Source organism: Schistocerca nitens, chromosome 10 (assembly GCF_023898315.1).
Source record: "Schistocerca nitens isolate TAMUIC-IGC-003100 chromosome 10, iqSchNite1.1, whole genome shotgun sequence".
Lineage (NCBI taxonomy): Eukaryota > Metazoa > Arthropoda > Insecta > Orthoptera > Acrididae > Schistocerca > Schistocerca nitens.
Genome location: NC_064623.1, coordinates 226,038,402 through 226,065,312, shown reverse-complemented (window position 1 = coordinate 226,065,312; position 26,911 = coordinate 226,038,402). Strand labels below are relative to the sequence as shown.

General features: G+C 42.1%; 1 protein-coding gene across 1 annotated transcript in view; it reads right to left on the bottom strand.

Annotated features, from left to right (window-relative positions):
* LOC126210031 (uncharacterized) overlaps positions 1-25,629 on the bottom strand; it is a 141,718-nt gene extending 116,089 nt beyond the window's left edge. The window contains exons 1-2 of the mRNA XM_049939134.1: positions 25,536-25,629; positions 16,055-16,297 (exon numbers count right to left, since the gene is read on the bottom strand). Of these exons, the coding sequence (XP_049795091.1) occupies positions 16,055-16,092 (38 nt within the window). The 5' untranslated portion in view covers positions 16,093-16,297; positions 25,536-25,629. The remainder of the gene's footprint in view (positions 1-16,054; positions 16,298-25,535) is intronic.
* Between the last annotated feature and the right edge of the window lie 1,282 nt (positions 25,630-26,911).

Sequence of the window (26,911 nt, the reverse complement as noted above, 5' to 3'; positions counted from 1 at the left end):
TTTCGCCTGGCACATCATCTTCACGATACTGATGACGTTTGGAGGTCCTCCGTACATCTGCATTGTTTTCCAGATGGCTTCACGCTACACCCTTATTAAAGGCTTTTTCAAAGTCAACAAAAGCCAGGTACAAAGGAGACTAGAATTCCACGGATTGCTCAATAAATATCATCTTTACTAATATATGTCGAATCATTTGGCGTTTATTTGGAATTTTTATCGATACCAATCCACTATTTCTGCGTAATACTTGTCAGGTTTTCGAGCCATGAACTGAATGAACCGATATCTGCACTTGGACTAGAACGAGTGCTCATCGACACAAATATATGGACAAACAACATACATGCTTTCACAGTTTGCTGTGTACCCCTCCCACATATCTGACGTGAGAGCAAACTTGCCAGTCCGACGATGTCGACCTCAAATCAAACCTGAGGAACCTCATGGTTTTCATGAAACGATGACGTGGCAACACAGATTTGTAAGAATGCATTCTCCGTTTCTCTGACCAAAGAATCTCCACTTCTACTCTTTTGGTTTCAGTATCACCCCTAACAGAGAGAACAGTAAACAAAAATGCATGAAGGTAGTCCAGCAATAGCGTTCAGCTTACAATACTCTATGGGCCGCTGTTTCAGTGAACTTTTCAATGTGTTTGATAACACACCTTTTCATGTGTGGATTACGGTCAGAATACTACCGAAGAACAATCTGTTGTCCACTTCATCCAGGAGTCCTAATAGTCACTCCCTCTCCATCCCTCCCTCTCTCTCTCTCTCTCTCTCTCTCTCTCTCTCTCTCTCTCTCTGTCTGTCTTTTTCTCTCCCCTTCTACACCACAAAGGAGTTTTCCAAACATTCCCAACTTGGGAGAGATTTGGCGACCATGCTGGCCAAGGTAGGGTTTGGGAAGCACAAAGAGAAATAATAGAAACTCTCGCTGTGTGAGAGCGGGCATTATCTTGCTGAAATGTAATCGCAGGACGGCTTGCCATGAAGGGCAGAACGTCGTGAATATCGTCGACGTACCGCCGTGCCGTTGGAGTGCCGCGGATCACAGCCAAGGGGATGCTGCTATGAAATGGAACGGCAGTGCAGCCCATCACCACTGGGTGGGCTATTTGTGGGGCGTCTGCAGGCAATGTTTTTGCCAGTCATCAGGAGTTGGAATGGAATGGACTGGACAAGAAGTGTCTTCAGTCTCACTTTGAAACTGAGCCCCGATAAGGGGCGAAGAGTTCTCTGGAGGCGCAACGGGCAGCCGTGGGGTAGCACCCCGACTGTCGCCGACAGCGAGGAGAGGCGGTCTGAGGTGCCGCAGGACGACCCCATTGGTTATCCGCTACGCCCTTACGGCATAAAGGTACGTCGGCGATATTCTATGCCCTGTTTTGTTGCCCTGTATGCCAAACCTTCCTCGACTTTCGCGGATGATGCTGTAGTATAGAGAGAAGTTGCAGCATTAGAAAATTGCAGCGAAATGCAGGAAGATCTGCAGCGGATAGGCACTTGGTGCAGGGAGTGGCAACTGACCCTTAACAATGACAAATGTAATGTATTGCCAGTACATAGAAAGAAGGATCCTTTATTGTATGATTATATGATAGCGGAACAAACACTGGTAGCACTTACTTCTGTAAAATATCTGGGAGTATGCACCCGGAACGATTTGAAGTGGAATGATCATATAAAACTAATTGTTGGTAAGGCGGGTACTAGGTTGAGATTCATTGGGAGAGTCCCTAGAAAATGTAGTCCAGCAACAAAGGAGGTGACTTACAAAACACTCGTTCGACCTGTACTTATTGCTCATCAGTGTGGGATCCGTACCAGGTCGGGTTGACGGAGGCGATAGAGAAGATCCAAAGAAGAGCGGCGCGTTTAGTCACAGGGTTATTTGGTAACCGTGATAGTGTTACGGAGATGTTTAGCAAACTCAAGTGGCAGACTCTGCAAGAGAGGCGCTCTGCAATGCGGCGTAGATGGCTGTCCAGGTTTCGAGAGGGTGCGTTTCCGGATGAGGTATCGAATATATTGCTTCCCCTACTTATACCTCCCGAGAAGATCACGAATGTAAAATTAGAGAGATTCGAGCGCGCACGGTGGCTTTCCGGCAGTCGTTCTTCCCGCGAACCAATACGCGACTGGAACAGCTGGAACTGGAAAGGGAGGTAATGACAGTGGCACGTAAAGTGCCCTCCACCACACACCGTTGGGTGGCTTGCGGAGTATAAATGTAGATGTAGATGTTCAGCAAGATAATGCCCACCAGCTGCTTGTCTTCGTCCCTGCCAAGCCCTACCTCGTCCACCAAGGTCGCCTGATCTCTCCCCAATTGTGAATGTTTGGAACGTTATGGGCAGGGTCCTGCAGTCAGCTCGGGAGAGCTGTCCAATTGGACGGAAATTGAGACGAGATCCGTTAGGAACGACGCTATCAATCTATGCCAAGTAAAATATCTGTCTGAGTCAGAAGTGCTCCAGTGCGTTAGTGACTAGCTCGATTTGTCAAGTTGTTTCCCTTCAAAAAATCATGTAATTTTTCTGAAATTGTAGTGTATTAGTAAGCATTGCTTCCCACTGTCTTGCATCAGGAGCTTCTGCCCTTGTACTGACAGCCGAGCGAAGGCGAAAGAATCTATTACCTGAATTCCGCGGGACTTACCGCTTTTAGCATGTTTACAGCTGTCAAAGATGCCGCACGTACAGTTTCGTGCCTGCGTTGCAGCAGCAGACACAAGTAAAAAATACTAACAATGTGTAGTAATCAGCAGTGATTAGTTTCTTGAGTGAGCCTAAAACGTCACTCAGCATTTTAGGTTTTTTTCCCTAGAAAGCTATGCATTTGAAAGCGTTGAATTTTAATTCAAAATGGACTAGGAAAAATTAAGTTACGAAACAATCAGAGGGAGGGAGGGATGTTCAAATTTTGCTATGGGACAAAAATGTCCTGACGGTGGTTCTAGTGTTAAAGCAGTAGCATGCGTTATGTCAAATCTGTTGACAATATTTTGAACATGAAACACAGTTTCTTAAGTCCTGGGTCGTAGCTCGCGCTATTTACCAATAAAACATAATATCCAGCACCACCAGTGTGTCAGTTTGAAGTACAATTAGTTTACAGACCACCCAATTGAAGAAGGAAGCTTTAACACATGAAACTTTGCTTGCAGTTATTTCATGGGAATAATGACCGAGAAAACAAACTGACGACGAAATCATTGTCACACATACGACTGTTACCTTCTCTCGAAAGGGAAAGCCCAAATGTGTATGGAGTAAGCCTAAATACTATGAGAGGACAGAAGTCATGGAGCACCTCCTAATAATTTGTCGGAGCTCCTTTTTCCCGGCGTAGTGCAGAAATATTGAGCCATGCTCCCTCTATAGCTGTCCATAATCGCGAAAGTGTTGCCGGTGCTATATTTTGTGCAGAACTGACCTCTCCATTATGTCCCATAAATGTTCGATAGGTTCGATGTTGCTGCTCTCGGTCGTTACGTGAAGGCCTCTGCCTTCCCAGTGGTGGGAGGTGACGCCTGAACTCTGCTACTCTCGGCACACTTTGGCCAGGTTGCGGATTGGGCATTGCCGATTTAGCCACCGCTACCTGTTGTCCGGCGACCCCGCCCCACAGTGCCGCTGTGGTCATCCATTGACGGTGCGCCACGTTTTATTGTCATGTCCCCGTTTTATTCACTCTCGTGTTGTCCTATGTCTGCCGTCTACATTAAAGGAAATTTTAAATGATGACGCTCGTGCAGCTGCTCGTGTTCTTCGTTTTTATTACACTGATTGACTTGTCCAAAAAGATCTAACTCTTTTGTTTCTCTGTGTCTTTGTAAATACTTTCTGGTGTTGCCCCCTTGCGTTTATCTACGCTATTAGTGCACTAACGTTTGTGACTGGGCGCTAATGACCTTAGTAGTTGAGCGCCCTAAACGCAAAAAAACCACTCAGGACACTGTGGATCTCGGAATACTGAATTCCCTAATGATTTCCGAAATGGAGTCTCCCATACTTCCAGCTCCAATTACCGTACTGTGTACAAGGTCTGTTAACTCCCGTCGAGTGGCCAGTATCACGTCGGAAACCTTTTAAAATGAATCACTCGAGTACAAATGATAGTTCCGTCAATGCGTTTCCCTTTTACACCTTTTGTACGCTATACTACCTCAATCTGTACATGTGCGCATCGCTACCCCACGACTTTTGTCACCTCGCTGTAAATGCTGGTTTCATACAACCCCTCTGTCAACTGAAAAATTTCGATTGTGTCTCGTTGCAAACAAAATGTTTCTTCATCTGGAATTTTATATGTCAAATCGATAGAGCGGTCCGAAATTAATCTAGTGCAATACTCCGTTTGTTTTGTCTCGGCGGGCGCAGCGGAACACCACGAATAACTACATATCCGACTAGGAGAGAGTGGGCCTGCTAAACGTGGCTGTTTACTTACGATTTTCTTGTCGCTGATAAATATTTCCGAAACAATAACATACCTTTTTAAGAAAATCAAATACATAGCAAACTGAAGAAGACTTGGTAACCTCCAGAAATACTTCGAGTATATCTAAAATAAGGTGAAGTTTTGTTCACTACATCGTAATAAACCGTTTTATGAACACACAAAATAAGAAACTGCTATCGGCTACAGTACCTGCATTATTTAACGTACCAGATGAGGCACCGTAACTGTATCTATCTGTCTATATCGATACTGTGCAAAGAACTGTGAAGTGCATGGCAGAGATACGTCCCACTGTAACTGTTATTAGCGTTCGATCCCGTTCCATTCACGTATGGAGCGCAGGAAGAATGATTGTTTGAATGTCTCCGTACGTGCAGTAATTATTCTGATCCTATCTTCACGGCCGGCCACGGTGGTCTAGCGGTTCTGGCGCTTCAGTCCGGAACCGCGGGACTGCTACGGTCGCAGGTTCGAATCCTGCCTCGGGCATGGGTGTGTGTGATGTCCTTAGGTTAGTTAGGTTTAAGTAGTTCTAAGTTCTAGGGGACTTATGACCTAAGATGTTGAGTCCCATAGTGCTCAGAGCCATTTGAACCATTTTGAACCTATCTTCACGATCCCTATGTGAGCGATAGTAGGGGATCGTAGTATATTCCTAGAGTTATCATTTAAAGCCAGTTCTTGAAACTTTGTTCAAATCAAATGTTCAAATGTGTGTGAAATCTTATGGGACTTAACTGCTAAGGTCATCAGTCCCTCAGCTTACACACTACTTAACTTAAATTATCCTAAGGACAAACACACACACCCATGCCCGAGGGAGGACTCCAACCTCCGCCGGGACCAGCCGCACAGTCAATGACTGCAGCGCCCCAGACCGCTCGGCTAATACCGCGCGGCTGAAACTTTGTTAATAGACTTCCTCGGGATAGTTTACGTCTGTCTTCAAGAGTCTCTCGGTTCAGTTCCTTCCGTATCTAAGTGACACTCTCCCACGGATCAAACAAATTCGAGCTGCCCTTCTCTGTATTTGTTCAATATGCCCTGTTAGACCTATCCGATAAGCGTCTCACAAAATTGTGCAACATTCCAGAACCGACCGCACGAGTGATTTGCAAGCAATCTCCTTTGCAGGCTGACCCGCACTTTCTCAGTAGTCTACCAGTAAACCGAACTCTACAATCTGCTTTACCCACGACTGAGCGTATGTGCTCATTCCATTTCATAGCCCTACAAAGTGTCAGACCCAGATAGTTGTATGAGTTGGCCCATTCCAAAAGTGACTCGCTGATATTGTTGTCATAGGATACTACGTTTCTTCGCTTTGTTAAGTGCACAGTTTTACATTTCTGAACATTTAAAGCAAACTGGCAATCTTTGCTCCACTTAAAAATCTTATGAAGACCTGACTGGATATTTACGCAGATTTCTCAGATAGTACTTCGTTACCACTAACTGCATCGTCTGCAAAAAGCCTGGTGTTACTACTACTACCGTCCGCATTCCACAACACGAACAGCAACGGTTCAAGCTCTCTTCGCTGGGGCACACCTGAAGGTACTTCTACATCTGATGATGACTCACCGTCAAAGATAACATGCCGTGTCCTCCGTACTAAAATTTCGACACCCCATGTGGCTGAACATTTGACAATAAGTGTAGGTACAGGGTGATAATTACTAACCTATATGAAAAAAGTAAATTAGTTACAAACTACGGCATGCACACACTTTATTCAACATGTGAACGTCACTACAGGTATTCGTATTTACGTTATGATAATATAATAGGTTTGTTTATAAATAAATAAATCTTCTGCTACCAGTCACGATTTTTCTTTATTTTACTATTCGCACGACGCGTTTCGAGAAATAATTCCCATTTCCAAGTGCGTTTTTTGATGTGTGTTAAGCCATTTCTTTTGATAAAAAAAAACGCACTTGGAAATGGGAATTATTTCTCGAAACGCGTCGTGCGAATAGTAAAATAAAGAAAAATCGTGACTGGTAGCAGAAGATTTATTTCTTTATAAATAAACCTATTGTATCTACAGTCGCAGGCTTTCAGAAACCATTTATAATGGATCAAATCAAAATACGTTATGATATGTTCGATATGCCTGCGATCATTGGCGATGATGTGGTGCAGACGAATAGCGAAGTTGTGCAGGAGCCGCTGAGGTGTCTGAACACAGACGCTGTCGCTGGCCTCCTGAACGGCTGTTTTCAGCGCAGCAGTGGTTTTGGGGTTACTGCTGAACACATTGTCTTTAACATAGCCCCACAATGAGCAGTCGCATGCACTGAGACGCGGAGAATATGGCGGCCAATCGAGGACCGTGCCAGAATGCGGTCCCCAGAGTACTCCTCCAGGACATGAAACACTCTCCTGCTTCGGCAGAATCCAGCTCCGTCTTGCATGAACCACGTCTTGTCGAAATCAGGGTCACTTTCGATAATGGGGACTACCTTCACGTACCGTTCTTTAGTCACCGTGCCACCGGGGAATGTCGCACCGATTATTCAGTGACTACTGCACGGCGCACAGTCACCCTTTGAGGCTGAAGAGACTTCTCGATCTCGAAATGCGGACTCTCAGTCCCCTAAATGCGCCGGTTTTGCTTATTGACGAACCGATTTAAATGAAAGTGGGCTTCGTCGCTAAACCAAACCATGCACGCGCATACTAATTCTCATCATACCCGTAGTCAAGCGTGCAGTTTCAGTGTCCTAACGCAAACTGTTCGAAAGTTATGACGTTTTTATTTCATGTAGTTCAATAATCGTCACTCTGAATGTTACTGAGTCAAATGCTTTCCGTAAATCAAGAAATACTGCCTCTATCTGATTACCTCGATCCAAAGCTTTCAGTATATAATGTGAGAAGACTTGGTGTTGTGTTTCACACGACAGATGTTTTCAGAATCCATGTTGGTTGCCACGGAACAGAGTATTGTAAGTTATTGCGGCAACTGTTCTCTCTATTTTATGAGAAGAATGAGGTACTTGAAAGTACTTTATTTCACACAGTTTGACTCTTTGTAGACTCCATTTTTATCAAATCATTAAAAACGACAAAAGCTGATAGTGATTTTGCTTATAACGTATGTTGGGTAACTGAGCTATGAAACGAGTACTTGTTTGTGTATGCAGCCTAACCTCGAACGTCAAGGCGAATGTCAATGTCAAAGTTTCAATTGAGAAAAAGTGAGAATTCTTTCATTTCATATTTTTTGCAACTATAGCACTAAATGCCGTACACGAGCCTGCTAAACCGTGTGACGCAAACCTCTCTCTGTGGGTTATTTATTACAAGAAAAGGAAGAAAAACCAGTAGACGGCGTCCAAAGTAATGTTCGTTGCGTCACGGCACGAGTCGCGCGCGACCTACCGTGACCTTAACAGATGACTGCTACCAGCCTCGGCGATCCGCCAGTTGTGCCACCATTTTGTTTCATGAAAGGCACGCTGAGTGCAATAAAGACTGACTATAGGGTTTACAAAGGCAACTTTAGTAAACCGAATACTCCCTCTAGACCTACAAAACGTAATCGTGAAAAGGATAAAACAGATATCGGAAAAATGCGTCAAGTGGTTAATCCGACTGTGCAGAAGACAAAATGATTGCAGAAGTATGAGTCAACGGGAAATCTAACATGCAGTTTCAACTAATTATTCACGAAACCGGTATAATCGAAAATGAGTATTATGTCGAATTGCACCTACAGTTGCTTGGGATGGAGCGAACAGCTGAGTGGAACCATCTTCTCTACACGAATGCGTTGTGCAAGCCTATACGTGTGTGTGTGTGTTTTGTTACGTTTATGACGGTTGGCTTGACTTTCGGTTAGAGGTTGAGTAGAACAGTGTATTCGTGCTTATATCAGGTTAAGCAACACTTAGAAACAAAACATCATAAATCTTGATCAGAAATGAAAAAAACATCTGGAGAAATTCATGAACTCTACTTCTGCTTACACATCTAAAGTTCATTTTGCCAGTGATCAACAAAATGTTATCGCAGTTGAACTAGACTTAACATATCACATTGTAAAATACAATTTGTCCTACAACAGTACGCCTATCAACCGTACTGTAACAATGAAGAAAATTATTTCATGTTTATCCATGTACAGCTTCTCGTATTGGTCTGGCTAAAACCAAAATGAAACAATATGCAATAGATTATTTAAATACAGACAATTTAATTCACTACTTGGAAACTGATGCTTTTAACAAAAAAGCAAAAGACTTTTTCATTAGAGTTAATATTTTGCAGATAAAAATAGCATTCAAAGTAAGTTGAGAGATGTTTATGAAAATAGTTATATTTGCTACTTATACCCGTACATACATGCTCCGCAAGCCACCGTACGGTGCGTGGCGGAGGGTACACTGTACCACTACTAGTCATTTCCTTTCCTGTCTCACTCGCAGATAGAGCGAGGCTAAATCGACTAAATGTATGCCTCCATATGAGCCCTAAATTCTATTACCTTCATACGTTTGGGGCAGTAATATCGTTCTGCAGTCAGCTGCAAATTCCGGTTCTCTAAACTTTCTCAATAGTGCACCGCGAAAAGAACTTTCTCTTCCCTCCTAGGATTCCCGTTTGAGTTCAGGAAGCATTCCCATAATAGTCACGTGTTGATCTAAGCTTCCAGCAACAAGTCTAGCAGCACGGCGCTGCATTACTTCGACGTCTGCCTTTAACTCGCCCTGGTACGGATTCTAAACACTCGAGCAGTGCTCAAGAATAGGTCGCGCTGCTGTTCTATGAGTGGTCGAACTACACTCTCCTGAAGTTGTCCCAATAAGCCGAAGTGGAGCACTTGCCTTCCCTCCTGCAGTCCTTACGTGTTCGTTCCATCGCACGTCACTGCGCAACGCTACGCCCAGACATTTGATCGACGTCCCTGTGTCGAGCAGCACTCAGCTGGAAGATGGAAGGACTGTTTCTCCTTCCCATCTGCACTAACCTGCATCTTTCCACATTTACATCAGCTGCCGTACAGTACACCGACTAGAAATTTTGTCTAAGCTACCTTGTATCCAAATACAATCACTCAACGTCGACATATTCCCGTAAACCACATCATCATCAGCAGCAGCAAAGAACCGAAGATAGCTGCTCACCCTGTCAGCTAGACCATTTACAGGGTGTTTCAAAAATGACCGGTATATTTGAAACGGCAATAAAAACTAAACGAGCAGCGATAGAAATACACCGTTTGTTGCAATATGCTTGGGACAACAGTACATTTTCAGGCGGACAAACTTTCGAAATTACAGTAGTTACAATTTTCAACAACAGATGGCGCTGCAAGTGATGTGGAAGATATAGAAGACAACGCAGTCTGTGGGTGCGCCATTCTGTACGTCGTCTTTCTGCTGTAAGCGTGTGCTGTTCACAACGTGCAAGTGTGCTGTGGACAACATGGTTTATTCCTTAGAACAGAGGATTTTTCTGGTGTTGGAATTCTACCGCCTAGAACACAGTGTTGTTGCAACAAGACGAAGTTTTCAACGGAGGTTTAATGTAACCAAAGGACCGAAAAGCGATACAATAAAGGATCTGTTTGAAAAATTTCAACGGACTGGGAACGTGACGGATGAACGTGCTGGAAAGGTAGGGCGACCGCGTACGGCAACCACAGAGGGCAACGCGCAGCTAGTGCAGCAGGTGATCCGACAGCGGCCTCGGGTTTCCGTTCGCCGTGTTGTAGCTGCGGTCCAAATGACGCCAACGTCTACGTATCGTCTCATGTGCCAGAGTTTACACCACTATCCATACAAAATTCAAACGCGGCAACCCCTCAGCGCCGCTACCATTGCTGCACGAGAGACATTCGCTAACGATATAGTGCACAGGATTGATGACGGCAATATGCATGTGGGCAGCATTTGGTTTACTGACGAAGCTTATTTTTACCTGGACGGCTTCGTCAATAAACAGAACTGGCGCATATGGGGAACCGAAAAGCCCCATGTTGCAGTCCCATCGTCCCTGCATCCTCAAAAAGTACTGGTCTGGGCCGCCATTTCTTCCAAAGGAATCATTGGCCCATTTTTCAGATCCGAAACGATTACTGCATCACGCTATCTGGACATTCTTCGTGAATTTGTGGCGGTACAAACTGCCTTAGACGACACTGCGAACACCTCGTGGTTTATGCAAGATGGTGCCCGGCCACATCGCACGGCCGACGTCTTTAATTTCCTGAATGAATATTTCGCTGATCGTGTGATTGCTTTGGGCTATCCGAAACATACAGGAGGCGGCGTGGATTGGCCTCCCTATTCGCCAGACATGAACCCCTGTGACTTCTTTCTGTGGGGACACTTGAAAGACCAGGTGTACCGCCAGAATCCAGAAACAATTGAACAGCTGAAGCAGTACATCTCATCTGCATGTGAAGCCATTCCGCCAGACACGTTGTCAAAGGTTTCGGGTAATTTCATTCAGAGACTACGCCATATTATTGCTACGCATGGTGGATATGTGGAAAATATCGTACTATAGAGTTTCCCAGACCGCAGCGCCATCTGTTGTTGACAATTGTAACTACTGTAATTTCGAAAGTTTGTCTGCCTGAAAATGTACTGTTGTCCCAAGCATATTGCAACAAACGGTGTATTTCTATCGCTGTTCGTTTAGTTTTTATTATCGTTTCAAATATACCGGTCATTTTTGAAACACCCTGTACGTACACTGGGGTCCAACATTAAAGCAGCAAACGGACATTTTGCAAGGTTACGTTTATTTTTCCGCAAAACAGAATAAACACGCGATAGTAAAGTAGAAAAAATTAAAGAATATAGAACGTAAACAACTGCATCGTGCATAATGATAGACAAAAATGTTCGTTTCTTTTTTCAATCTAATGGATTTGCACACACATTCCGACAACAGGTTAATGTGCTCAGTAGGGATGTGACCACCTCTGGCAGCAAATACAGGCCTGCCAACAGCGGGGTATGCTGTGAATGATGTCAGCAGTCTCGTGTTGAGGCAGCAACACCCACTGTTCCAGCAGAGCTGTTCACAGTCTTGGAGAGTGGTTGGCGGATGCTCACCCGATCGAAGCCATCTCCATAGTGCATCCCACACATCTTTTACCAGGTTTAAATTGGGAGAGCGAGCAGCCCACGCCATGCGTGCAGTATCTTCCGTTCCCAAGAAAACGTCAGCCCCTACATGAAGCCGAGCATTATCGCCCATGAGTACGACGTGTGGGCCCACAGCACCTCGCAGCAGCCGCAAATGATGTCCCGAGATCTCGTCACGACGCCTGACGGCAGTTAAACCTAGCCATTTCACTCACATAATTTCGTGAAGAGGTCTTCGAGTGGCAAACACAATCCGCGCCCACGCCATTAGGGATCCTCCTGCAATCGGTCCTTTCCACAATGTTTGCGCCCCCAAATCGTGTTCCACATTCCCTCCAGATGTGAATCCATCGAGAATCACTCTCCAGATTAAATCGGGACTCGTATGTAAAAACAACATTGGCTGACTGTTCAACCGTCTGTGAAGACGCGTCAGAGACAGACGTGCAGCAGGTCCCTCAAAATAAAGGCCACTCTGCTGCAGCCTTCGGCACAACGTTTGCGTCGATACGACACGTACAGTGGAGGCCTCGAGCTCACACGCCAGTTGCCGTGCGATACTAAAGTGGTGATGGAGCGCCCTCACAGCCACACAACACTCCCCTCTTCTGAAGTCACACGAGGATGGCCCTGCCCTGGTCTTCGGGGTACAGTTTCGGTCTCTATGAACTGTCGCCACATCCGAGAAACAACAGAACGATTCACATTAAGCCATCGGGCCACATAGGTTTGCAACTGTTCAAAAAATGGTTCAAATGGCTCTGAGCACTATGGGACTTAACATCTGAGGTCATCGGCCCCCTAGACTTAGAATTACTTAAACCTAACTAACCTAAGGACATCACACACATCCATGCCCGAGGCAGAATTCGAACCTGCGACCGTAGCGGTCACGCGGTTCCGGACTGAAGCGCCTAGAACCGCTCGGTCACACCGGCCGGCTTTGCAACTGTCCTGCTTGCTTCCTTTCTGCGGCCCTCCACCACACAGTCTGGCTGTACTATAATGCACCGTCTGTGACTCTGTAGACAACGATTGTAGATGTGCGGCTACCTGTGAAACACTACCTCGTTTCATAGGTGCGAGTGACGTCATCGTTGGCGTGCTTGTCCGTTGGCCAGAGTTGACAGTTTCTGTTATTATATCGTGAATTAGGCACAATATATATATTGATCCTATCACCTGCGGTACTATTGCCGATAGCGTTGTCTGCGATGGAGGCTCGCTACTGATGGCGTCTTTCTACCAATTCAAAACTGAGTGAAGAAAAACAAATTGTATTTTTGTAATGTATATGATCTACGTGCTGACAAAACATCTGCTAATTTTTGAGATATAAATTGATTACTTACGAATATGAAACGTTTGGTACCAGATCCGATTACGAAAAATTGTCATGCACAGTCAGAGCATAGCTCCATGAGACTAGATAAAAAGTACCGATCCTAGCACAACTGGCGCAATGCTGGCTCACGCCAAGACCGACACAAGTTATTCAGAACCGATACTTTTTATCTACTATAGTCCACAATTATAGGTCAAAATCACATATTTTCATAGAAAATTACTTAGAAAATTAATAAAAATGTATATTTCTATTATCATGTTCAACTATTATAACCTAATTATTTTTCTCTCACAATAGGTGACTGTAAGACAAGAAATTTAATTTTTTAAAAAAAGGTGAATAAAAGGTGAATGTAAGAAAATAAGTAAAATGAATTATGCTGAAAGTACAAAACTAAATAAATAAATAAATTCATAATCAAAAAATCCATAAACCTTTGGCGCAATATCAACGACACCCCCAGAGGGAATTTTTCAACTTCTCTATTTTTCTAATCTTCTCATCTTCCGGTTCTTTTTTTCGAAGTCGTTTTCAGTGACTTACTAACAGCTGCTCTTCTTCTGCATTTGTCACACATCATCTTTAGTTGAAGGGGCAGAGCTTCTTCAACAGCGTCTTGATGTCTGATGATCCTCATTGCTTGGGTTGTCTACATCTTCATCTTCATCTACATCCATATTCCGCAAGCCACCTGTGGCGGAGGGTACTTTGAGTACCTCTATCGGTTCACCCTTCTATTCCAGTCTCGTATTGTTCGTAGAAAGAAAGATTGTCAGTATGCCTCTGTGTGGGCTTTAATCTCTCTGATTTTATCCTCATGGTCTCTTCGCGAGATATACGTAAGAGGGAGCAATATACTGCTTGACTCCTCGGTAAAGGTATGTTCTCGGAACTTCAACAAAGGACCGTACCGACCTACTGACCGTCTCTCCTGCAGAGTCTTCCACTGGAGTTTATCATCTCCGTAACGCTTTCGCGATTACTAAATGATCCTGTAACGAAGCGCGCTGCTCTCCGTTGGATCTTCTCTATTTCCTCTATCGACCCCACCTGGTACGGACCCCACACTGCTGAGCAGTATTCAAGCAGTGGGCGAACAAGCGTACTGTAACCTACTTCCTTTGTTTTCGGATTGCATTTCCTTAGGATTCTTCCAATGCATCTCAGTCTGGCATCTACTTTACCGACGATCAACTTTATATGATCATTCCATTTTAAATCACTCCTAAAGCCTACTCCCAGATAATTTATGGAATTAACTGCTTCCAGTTGCTGACCTGCAATATTGTAGCTAAATGATATGGGATCTTTCTTTCTGTGTATTCGCAGCACATTGCACTTGTCTACATTGAGATTCAATTGCCATTCCCTGCACCACGCGTCAATTCGCTGCAGATCCTCCTGCATTTCAGTACAATTTTCCATTGTTACAACCTCTCGTATACTACAGCATCATCCGCAAAAAGCCTCAGTGAACTTCCGATGCTATCCACAAGGTCATTTATGTATATTGTGAATAGCAACGGTCCTACGACACTCCCCTGCCGCTCACCTGAAATCACTCTTACTGCGGAAGACTTCTCTCCATTGAGAATGACATGCTGCGTTCTGTTATCTAGGAACTCTTCAATCCAATCACACAATTGGTCTGATAGTCCATATGCTCTTACTTTGTTCATTAAACGACTGTGGGGAACTGTATCGAACGCCTTGCGGAAGTCAAGTAACATGGCATCTACCTGGGAACCCGTGTCTATGGCCCTCCGAGTCTCGTGGACGAATAGCGCGAGCTGGGCTTCACACGACCGTCTTTTTCGAAACCCATGCTGATTCCTACAGAGTAGATTTCTAGTCTCCCGAAAAGTCATTATACTCGAACATAATACGTGTTCCAAAATTCTACAACTTCTTTAAAACGGGGATGACCTGTGCCCTTTTCCAATCCTTTGGAACGCTACGCTCTTCTAGAGACCTACGGTAAACCGCTGCAAGAAGGGGGGCAAGTTCCTTCGCGTACTCTGTGTAAAATCGAACTGGTACCCCATCAGGTCCAGCGGCCTTTCCTCTTTTGAACGATTTTAATTGTTTATCTATCCCTCTGTCATCAATTTCGATATCTATCATTTTGTCATCTGTGCGACAATCTAGAGAAGGAAGTACAGTGCAGTCTTTCTCTGTGAAACAACTTTGGAAAAAGACATTTAGTATTTCGGCCTTTAGTCTGTCTTCTCAGTACCATTTTGGTCATAGAGTGTCTGGACATTTTGTTTTGATCCACCTACCGCTTTGACATAAGACCAAAATTTCTTAGGATTTTCTGCCAAGTCAGTACATAGAACTTTACTTTCGAATTCATAGAACGCCTCTCGCATAGCCCTCCTCACACTACATTTCGCTTCGCGCAATTTTTGTTTGTCTGCAAGGCTTTGGCTATGTTTATGTTTCCTGTGCAGTTCCCTTTGCTTCCGCAGCAGTTTTCTAACTAGATTGTACCATGGTGGCTCTTTTCCATCTCTTACGATCTCCATCCGATAGCGGAGGTCGAGAAATCTGCACCCCAGATGTCCGCAGAATCGTCTGAGCCTCTGGTTTAAGCCTTCCACTCGGCTCCAAACCAGAGGACCGCGATCGGTTCTGGGAACGATACTACAAATCGTTAGCCCAGATTCCACGCCGCGAGCGGGGCTTTCCGCCTTCACCAACTCCGCCAACCACCTGTATGAACTGAAGATGAACTCTGAACCAGACGGCAGGAGTCATTGGTGCCGACATGAGCAACAATTTGCAGTCGGGAGCACCAAGTGCCCTCTATCGCCACCGGCAGGGCCTCCTCCACTTCACGCGACTGCTATGGTCGCAGGTTCGAATCCTGCTTCGGGCATGGATGTGTGTGATGTCCTTAGGTTAGTTAGGTTTAAGTAGTTCTAAGTTCTAGGGGACTGATGACCACAGATGTTAAGTCCCATAGTGCTGAGATCCATTTGAACCATTTCCTCCTCCACTTCTCGGATGAGACCTCCCGGCAAGCAGACAGAGTGAACGTTGGAGCTCCCAATCACTAATAAATCGCTCTCCACGTGTGCCTGTTCGGACGTTGCTGAAGGAGCGGCCACATGTCCACTCACAGGCAGAGCGGGCGATGCCACACAGCCAGCCTCCACATTGACCCTCCGTCTCGTGCGCCGCGAAAGCCGCTGAACCCGCCAGTCCCCTTGGGGAGAGGGTGGCCCAACCGCGCCCGGTACCCGCGAAGATGTCTCGACAGCACCAGACTCCCCACTGCCGCTACACTCCAAGGCAGCAGCCTGAAGACGGCTGACCGCGGCCATCAACACGTTCAGCTATTCGCGAACAGTGGCCAGCTCCTCCTGCGTCCGTACACAGCAGTCACACATCCTATCCATCCTAAGGAATCATTTTACTGTAGAGAGTTAATCAACTTTTAAATAGACTGCTAATTCACTAAAGGCGGCTAATAGCCGACTAAACTGTGGTTACTAGACACATCTTGTTGAAAACAATGAAAATAAGCGCTACCTGTCTCTGGACTGTGTTCAAAACAAACACTAGCACTACTGGCACTATAGCTGACTGAAGGGACTCTCTCTGACTCTATTCAAAACAAACACGACGTCTATGGAACGCCATTACTAGTACTCGAAAATTAAAGCTTCCTAAAAGCAAAAACACACGGAAGAAGAAGTGAAAAGTAAGAAAAATACACTTAATACTTAAATTAACGTATCTCGCTGCACAGCAGATGTGAAGCAGCCCACTCCCAGCCTGGAGCACTCCGGGAGCAAATGTTTTCGAGCACAGTTTGTCTATATAGTTTATATTCGAGTGTCAAAGTACATTATAAAAATGCTGTTTTCATTAATTTATTTTGGATGTAAATAAATTATTTTCTTCACATTTTCGTTATTTTATTTGAAGAGCCGGCCGGTGTGGCCGAGCGGTTCTAGGCGCTTCAGTCTGGAACCGCGTGACCGCTACGGTCGCAGGTTCGAATCCTGCCTCGGGCATGGATGTGTGTGATGTCCTTAGGTTAGTTAGGTTTAAGGGGCTCCGGAAAGGCTCAAAATCATGAAAAGTTCAATTTTTATTTTTTTGCGTTTTCTGAATCTGCAGACTATTGCCTTTTAATAGATATATAATTTATTGAATTCCGAAGACTACAACTATTTTTAAATTTTTTTGAAATGTGTTCTACATGGGCGTGACCCACTGTGGCGCTGTTAAACTGCTGTCAAGTGGTGTTATTATTAACGTCCGTGTTCATCAGGTACATTTTAGTGATGTGAGATAAAGTATGTGTTGTGGCTAACCTGTGATGGTTCAATATATATCGCTGGTGTGATTGTCGATTGTTTCATGTTTATTTACTCTGTCGTTATCTCGAAAATATTCGTAATTAATTCTGTTTCTTGAGTCTCTGTTTTGTTGAAGTATAATAATGAGTAAAAGTAAAGTTATTAGAAATCCTCTGAAGGCTTTTAAGAAAAGGAGAAATGTTGGAAAGCCAAAGGTATGTGTTATTACTGTAAACAATAAAGACGATAACCAAGTGAGTGAACCTAACCTCTCAATTACACCTGCCCATAGCAGTCAAAGTGGGAAAGAAAATACTTGCTAACTGGTAAAGTGTACACTCATAAGCATAGTCTGCCACATGCAATAATGGAGGTGATAAAACCTATTTTCAGAGACTTAGCAGCACCTGAACTGTTGAAAAAGTGTATTCACGGAAAAACTCAAAACCCCAATGAAAGTGTAAATAGTGTTATATGGTCGAGAATCCCCAAGACTGTATTTGTTGGAATAGAAACACTTCACTTTGGTGTGTATGATGCTGTTGCGACTTTCAATGATGGCAACATTGTAAGGTGCAAGGTATTTAGAAATATGGGAATGAAGATAGGTTCTCACATGGTACGAGCGATGCTTGCTTTAAACAAGGAACGCCTTCGGGCTGCAGACAGGGCTGTGAAGAGTCTAGAAATACAAGCGAAACAGGAGGAGGAACAAGAGGAAGCTGGAGGAGGAGTTTGCAGAGGATGAAGATACTCCATCCTATGGACCTGGAATGCACTAAAAAGTTAATCCAATCTTTGTCGCTCGATTCCCAAAACTTTTATTTTCTCTTACTAATTACATGTTTTCTAAGGATCTTCCAAACATATTTGTTTCAAACTTTCAGTAAATGTTACACAGTACCTTCTGCATAATTTAACACAGCCTTTTTCCAAAAAACTGTATATTTTTGAATACATAAACAAAAAAAGTGCAAAAAAATGTTGTGAATTTTCATTACAATTGAAAAAAAAATCATCTTTAATAACTGAATTAAAATTTTGTAAAATCCCTGTGTTAAGTTGTAGCCCATATTCCAATAAATAATCTGTAAAAAGTTCAACTTCCTACCTCAAATACTTTGTGAGGAAAGATGTAATTTGTAAGCGTTATTTTAACATTGCAAGTATAGGGCGTTCCGGAGCCCCTTAAGTAGTTCTAAGTTCTAGGGGACTGATGACCTCAGATGTTAAGTCCCATAGTACTCAGAGCCATTTGAAGTGATGAAACGTAAATTACATGTAATGCTCGTTTACAACACTCAAAATAAGATAATGATCGAAGCAGACGAAATGAATTAAAATTTGTACTGCGGTCGGGACTCGAACCCGGGTCTTCTTCCTAGCAAGGCGGAAGTGCTAACCATTACACCACCTCAGTACAATGGTCAACATTGCTGCATGAACTACCTACGCTGAGCGCCTTCCCCAAGACAAACTTCAATTTATTTTTCCCTTACATATGGTCACTACTGCCAGTGCTCTCCGTTATAGGCAAGCACCCCAGCACTGGACGTAATGGAACATCCTTGTACCATTGGTGATCTTAGAGATCTTATATTTAAATGTTTCCCTGAGACATTTAATTCTCTTTTTATTATCTACGATAATGATCGAAGCAGACGAAATGAATCAAAATCTGTGCTGTGGCTGGGACTCGAACCTGGGTCTTCTTGCTTGCTAGGCGAGGACGTCCCATCACGCCCAATGCTGGGGTGCTTGCCTACATCGGAGAGCGCTGGCAGCAGTGACAATATGTAAGGGAAAAATGAATTCAAATTTGTGTTGGGGAGGGCGCACAGCTTAGGTAGTTCGAGAAGCAATGTTGACCATCGTCCTGTGGTGGTGTAATGGTTAGCATTTCTGCTCAGCAATCATAAACTCTTGTTTATTATTATATCTAAGCTTGTTGTTGAATAGCTTTATAATATCTATAAATGGTTCCATTTAAGGGAAAAATTCTTTATTAGATTTTTTATTTTTATTAATAATAATTATATATATACCACACACAGATGCAGGTTCTTTAATAAATATCAATGATAATTTGGTTTAATCTTATAATTTTTTGAGTGTATATAAACTAAGTTAGTTCTGCTACACTTGTTTGTGAAAATAGTAATTACTAATGCTATAGTTTGTGCTGTAAATTATTTATTTGATTTTGGTTATTTGAATATTCCATTAACAAGCGAAATAATTCAAATGAGTGATGATTTAGTGAAAGAACAATTAATATTATTTTAAATAACACACAATCTTGAGATAACTGGTGAATTAAGTAAAGAATGTTTAAATTTTATGGACAGTCCGAGATGTGGTGTACAAGAATCATTTGGGAGTTATACAACTAGTATGTATAAATGGAATAAGGAAAATATAAAAATGGAATTATAAATGAGCAAAGAAAAAATGTTAGAAATAACATAGGTAGCATTTCATTTATGGCAAAATTTATTAATATTAAATTTGCTCATAATTTTAATCATCCTGATATTTTAATTACTAGTAAAAGACAATTATACAAGGTGTGACAATAAAGTAATGAAGCTGATATTCGTTGCAAGACATGGCAACCCTGCAGGCTTGCACAGGCACATCATCTTCGACCTTGGTCCTTAAGCTGCTTCTAGTCCAAGCGGCACATCGATGCAACTGCTCAGTCGTGAGTTGTGCTGTAATAAGTTAACACGTGTTTGTGTCTCTTGTCACAGATATGGAACTGCACAATATTGTGCAACGGTATGCCATTTCTTTTTGCATTAAATTGGGTGAAAACGCGACGACAACTTATGGTAAGCTTCAGAAGGCTTTTGGAGAGGTGGTTATATTAAGAGCTCAAGTTTTTCGTTGGCATAAAACGAATGTTGAACGTGAAGACCACAGTGGACGACCATCAACCTCACGAACGGATGTGAACTTGTCCGGGGTGCGTGAACTCGTACGATCTGATCGAAGATTATCCGTGTAAATGATTGCAGAAGAACTGAACATAAATCGAGAAACGGTTTGTCTAATAATAACTTTTGCACAAATCTTTCTCATACCAAAATCTTCAATGATCCCCAAAAATCTCACACCACAACAGCGAGAAACACGGAAAAATGTGGCAGCTGATATGTTATAGCAAACGGAAATCAATCCAGAATTGTTGAGCTATGTTATCACTGGTAATGAAAGTTACGTTTTCCAGTACGATCCAGAGACAAAACGCCAAAGTTCGCAATGGTGCTCAAAGGGATCACCCAGACCAAAAAAAGTTCACATGTCAAAATCAAAAGTGAAATGCATGCTTGTGTGCTTCTTTGATTCCAAGAGAACTGTTCATAAAGAGCGGGTGCCTCCTGGAAAAACAGTTAACCAAAATTACTACAAAGAAATTTTAGAAAGACTTTGTAAAAGAGTTCTTTGTGTCCGCGCCAACATTGCTGATAACTGAATTCTGCATCACGATAATGCGCCATCCCATACTGCTCTGTCGGTACAGCAATTTTTAACCTCAAAACAAATTTCAGTACTACTACAGCCACCTTATTCACCGCTTCCATGCGACTTTTTTCTATTTCCAAGAGCCAAAACGGCGGTCAAGGGACACCATTTTCAAACAACACAAGATGTCCAAACAGCTGTGACGAGGATCTTGGAGGATATTACAGAAGATGAGTTTCAGAAATGTTACCATCAATGGCAGATGCACTGGAAAAATTGTGTGCAATCAGACGGTAACTGCTTTGAAGGAGACCACAGTAAATTTGACTAAAACGGTAGGCAATATTTTTTTTTCACATCACTCTCATTACTTTATTGTCGCACCTTGCATACACATGAGATATCTGGTCATCAATGTTCAAAGGAACCAGATGGAAAAGGAACTCTGTTAATTCATGCATTTTTTCCCATTATGAATAATGATCTTATAGAAATACATATGGATAAAAATAAGGTTTGGTTCATGGAAATATGTAAAGAAATTCAAAAATATCAGACAATTTTATTTCAATTTTCAGTTCATAAAACTGGTCACTCACTAGGTTTATATGATTCACATGTTTATGAATCAATAATGTATCCATTATACAGGGTGAATCACTAACTATTTCCACCTAGAATAATTCCAAAAGTATGATAGGAGAAGAAAAGTTTGTGGCACAAATGTTGCATGGGACAACGGGGGCCGTAATATGATGTTAGTTGTTTGTTGCTTGGTGGGGTCGCATGAAAGATATGAAGGTCAACTTTGTTTTATTAAATGGGATGCTATAGTTTGGTACCTATTTTCTGACAGCAGCTTACAAGTGAATCCTCCAATGATTTTCCATAACTTATTTATGCTTATCACTGAAGATCAATAATTTAAATTTACTCCCATTTTGATAGCCATATTTTAAATTTGCTTAAGAAAACTGCAAAACTTATGGAAAGTCACTGTATAGCAATTGTGGATGTTTATAATATAGTGAGTCATTTTAAAAAATGGGCAAGTGCGATTACAACTCACTCAATGATGGTTACATAAAAACTTAATTATATATACAGACATTAATCCATTCTGGGAATTGAGAATCCGACAATTTTTGCCTGTTATGGACACTGATAAGGGTAAGATATTGGTCTCAGGGTTTCCAAGACTTTCGAGAATGTTTTTATTTCAATTCTGAAATTGGATAACAAATGACAAAAGAAATATTTTTTCGTGTAATGTAATTAATAATTAAAGAAATTGCTCATTCTTTTCCTTTACTTGTACTATGAAGCCTGCCTTCTTTCCAAGTTTCATGATTATACTTGAAAGGGAAGTACCCCATAGTTTGCAATAAGACAAGTTTGTGAGTATCAAAATATGTGACATAAATGGTCATATATTTTGATTACATTGACTTAGAAGCTTAACGTTTCAAGGACTATAAACCTCAGTATGACACAGATTTCATTTTAATACATCGACCGATTCCTGAGAAATAGGTGGTTTAGCAAACGGCTGGACAAACAGTCAGATAACAGACACCAAAAAACTGTTTGTTTCGTGCAATTTAATTATGGACTCATAATTTTCTGACTTTTTCCTTTATTTGTACTATGAAGCCTTTCTTGTTGTCAAATTCCATGATTCTCTGTCGAGAAGAAGTACCCTATATGTTCTGATGTATGCATTAATATCTAACAAAATATGAGACATAAATGACTGCATCTTTTGATAGTAATGACTTAGAAGCTAAACTGTATCTTTTGATTCTAATGACTAACGTTTATTATGTCGTCAAGGGACCATAGACCTTAGTACATGACATAAATTTTAATTTGATATATCTACACATTCGTGAGAAAGAGGGTGTTGAACAGTCAGATAGACAAACAGACAATACAGTTGTCCTACAATGGTTCTGTTTTCACAGACTGAGGTACAAAGTACTAAAATTGGACTAACAAAAAGAGGACAGGATCTCTCTTTTGGATAGGAAACTGGCAAGAGAAAGTGTTGTTGTCACCTGGCCTGACGTACAATTCGCAGATATTTTTTGTTATTATTATTTGTTGGGAAGCTTTAGTGTAACTAAACAAATACTTTGATTTTTAGTGACTTTTAATGGTCATTTAAACTATTCAATATGAATTTAAAAAGGAATATTGAAATTGACAGTTTTGTTGTCAAAGATGAAAATGTAAAGCTGCAAAAACTTCATTTACATATGCATGATCTTCATGGGGAAATTGCATTAATAAAAAAATTAAATTATCAAATGTATTGTTCAAAAGGTTTTGCAAATACAAATGAGAAAGCAAAAACTTGTATCAAAGCAGAGTCATTCTAGCCAACCTGTTGTTGTTGTGGTCTTCAGTCCTGGGCTGGTTTGATGCAGCTCTCCTAACCAAACAAACTGTGTTAAATTTAATATGAGCACAGATATTAAAAACATAGGAACCAGGTTTTAAATTATAAGACAATTCCAGGGGCAGATTTGGACTCTGATGAGAATTTATTTGTTATGAACTGTAGATTAAAACTGAAGAAACTGCAAAAATGTGGTAATTTAAGAAGATGGGACCTGGATAAACTGTCTAAACCAGATGTTGTACAGAGTTTCAGGGACAGCATAAGAGAACAATTGACAGGAATGGCGGAAAGAAATACAGTAGAAGAAGAATGGGTAGTTTTGAGGGATGAAGTAGTGAAGGTAGCAGAGGATCAAGTAGGTAAAAAGACGAGGGATAGTACAAATCATTGGGTAACAGAAGAAATATTGAATTTAATTGATGAAAGGAGAAAATATAAAAATGCAGTAAATGAAGCAGGCAAAAAGGAATACAAACGTCTCAAAAATGAGATCGACAAGAAGTGAAAAATGGCTAAGCAGGGATAGGTAGAGGACAAATGTAAGGATGTAGAGGCTTATATCACTAGAGGTAAGATAGATACTGCCTACAGGAAAATTAATGAGACGTTTGGAGAAAAGAGAGCCATTTGTATGAATATCAAGAGCTCAGATGGAAACCCAGTTCTACGCAAAGGAAGGAAAGCAGAAAGGTGGAAGGAGAACAATATTATGCAAATGGAAGAGGGTGTAGATGGAGATGATATGGGAGATATGATGCTGCGTGAAGAGTTTGACAGAGCACTGAAAGACCTGCGCCGAAACAAGGCCCCGGGAGTAGATAACATTCCATTAGAACTACTGACAGCCTTGGGAGAGCCGGTCCTGACAAAACTCTAACATCTGGTGAGCACGATGTATGAGACAGGCGAAATACCCTCAGACTTCAAGAAGAATATAATAATTCCAATCCCAAAGAAAGCAGGTTCTGACAGATGTGAAACTTACCGAACTATCAGTTTAATAAGTCATGGCTGCAAAATACTAACACGAATTCCTTACACACGAATGGAAAAACTGGTAGACGCCGACCTCGGCGAAGATCAGTTGGGATTCCGTAGAGATATTGGAACACTTGAGCCAATAGTGACCCTACGACTTATATTAGAAGAAAGATTAAGTAAAGGCAAACCTACGTTTCTAGCATTTGTGGACTTAGAGAAAGCTTTTGACAATGTTGACTGGAATACCCTCTTTCAAATTCTAAAGGTGACAGGGGTAAAATACAGGGAGCGAAAGGCTATTAACGATTTGTACAGAAATCAGATGGCGGTTATAAGAGTCGAGGGGCATGAAAGGGAAGCAGTGGCTGAGATGGGAGTGAGACGGGGTTGTAACCTATCCCCGATGTTATTCAATCTGTACATTGAGCAAGCAGTAAAGGAAGCAAAAGAAAAATTCGGAGTAGGTATTAAAATGCAAGGAGATGAAATAAAAACTTTGAGGTTCGCCGATGACATTGTAATTCTGTCAGAGACACGAAAGGACCTGGAAGAGCAGCTGAACGGAATAGACCGTGTCTTGAAAGGAGGGTATAAGATGAACATCAACAAAAGCAAAACGAGGATAATGGAATGTAGTAGAATTAAGTCGGGTGATGCTGAGGGAATTAAATTAGGAAATGAGACACTTAAAGTAGTAAAGGTGTTTTGCTATTTGGAGAGCATAATAACTGATGATGGTCGAAGTGGAGAGTATATAAAATGTAGACTGGCAATGGTAAGGAAAGCGTTTCTGAAGAAGAAAAATTTGTGAGCATCAAGTGTAGATTTAAGTGTCAGGAAGTCGTTTCTGAAAGTATTTGTATGGAGTGTAGCCATGTATGGAAGTGAAACATGGACGATAAATAGTTTAGACAAGAAGAGAATAGAAGCTTTCGAAATGTCGTGCTACAGAAGATTGCTGAAGATTAGATGGGTAGATCACATAACTAATGAGGAGGTATTGAATAGAATTGGGGAGAAGAGGAGTTTGTGGCACAACTTGACTAGAAGAAGGGATCGGTTGGCAGGACATGTTCTGAGGCGTCAAGGGATCACAAATTTAGCATTGGAGGGCAGTGTGGAGGGTAAAAATCGTAGAGGGAGACCAAGAGATGAATACACTAACCAGATTCAGAAGGATGTAGGTTGCAGTAGGTACTGGGAGATGAAGAAGCTTGCTCAGGATAGAGTGGCATAGATGCATCAAACCAGTCTCAGGACTGAAGACCACAACAACAGGTTAATATTTGGCCCCACTGTGATAAAATTTAGTTGTTATTAGTTCCGTTTCGTTGTTTTCTCATTCCATATCAATGTAATTTCTCGTCATGAACGTACTAAGAACAGTTTGCAGGTCTGCAGGAGACACGTATGCCAAAGTGATGCTGCCATATTGCTTACCTCCGAGTTATCAAAGCATGCCAGTGGAGGTCAAACAAGACAAAAGCGCCCATCAGCTCTGCGAACCATCGCTATAACTCTCAATTTCTGCAGCAGCAAGGCATGTAGTTATATCAGGAGAAATTTCAGTACATCTCTGCCTATGGAAAGAGATTGAGAAGATGGTACAGTGTTGTAAGTGGGAATCCAGGATTCAGCAAAGAAGCAGCAGCTACACTCAAAATAAAATATCAGTAATTCATGAAGGTCAATAAATTGCTATGTGCAATGCTGTTTGTTGAAACTGCTATAAGTAAACACGTTGACTTTTCGTTTGTTTGGTATGAAGATTATCGTTCTTGACTTGTTTATGGTAGCATACTTGTTGCAAATGAGACACTAACATTTATGGAAACTGTTGTTAACAGTACTTGGAAACTTCTGATTGGTTACTTTCTGGTCGCTGTACTAAGTGTTCTTGAAAAATCTAACCTACTTAATAAGGCTCTAAAGTTTTCTTTTGATACTAGTGTTGACTTGATATTAGCAACTTTTGATGGGAATCATGTATATAGTAGAATGGTAGGTGTCTAACATGAAATTTTTAACACACATTGTTTAATCTTCATCTACCTCGAGATCGCTCCTTTAAAAATCTCTCAAAAGGAAAAGATTCAATCTAGATCTACATGACTACTGTGCAATTCACACTGAAGTGCCTCTCAGAGGGTTGATCAAACTATTTCACACTATTTCTCTACCGTTCGACCAAAACAAACACATTAATCTTGCCATGCCACCTCTGATTTCTCTTATTTCATGCCAATGATCATTTCTCTCTATGTAGATGGGTGTTAACAAAATTATTTTCACATTCAAGAGGAGAAAGTTAGAGACTGAAATTTCGCCGCAAGGAAAAACGCTTTTGTTTTAATAACTACCACCCCAACTAGTGTATGATATCCGTGACGCTATTTCGCCTTAATACAAAACGAGCTTCGCTTCTTTGCATTCTGTCAGTCCTATCTGATGCGGATCCCACATGCAGCAGTACTCCACAACAGTATGGACAAACGCAGTGTGGTCAGAATGAAATTTTCACTCTGCAGCGGAGTGTGCGTTGATGTGAAACTTCCCTGGCAGAGAATCAAACTCGGGCCCTTTGCCTTTCGCAGGCAAGTGCTCTACCAAATGAGTTGGAGTCTCGATCCGGCACACAGTTTTAATTTGCCAGGGAGTTTCATATCTGCGCACACTCCGCTGCAGAGTGAAAATTTCATCCTGGAAACCACCCGCTAGGCTGTGGCTAAGCCATGTCTCTGCTATATCCTTCCTTCGAGGAGTGCTAGTTCCGCAAGGTATGCAGGACAGTTTCTGCGAAGTTTAGACGGTAGGAG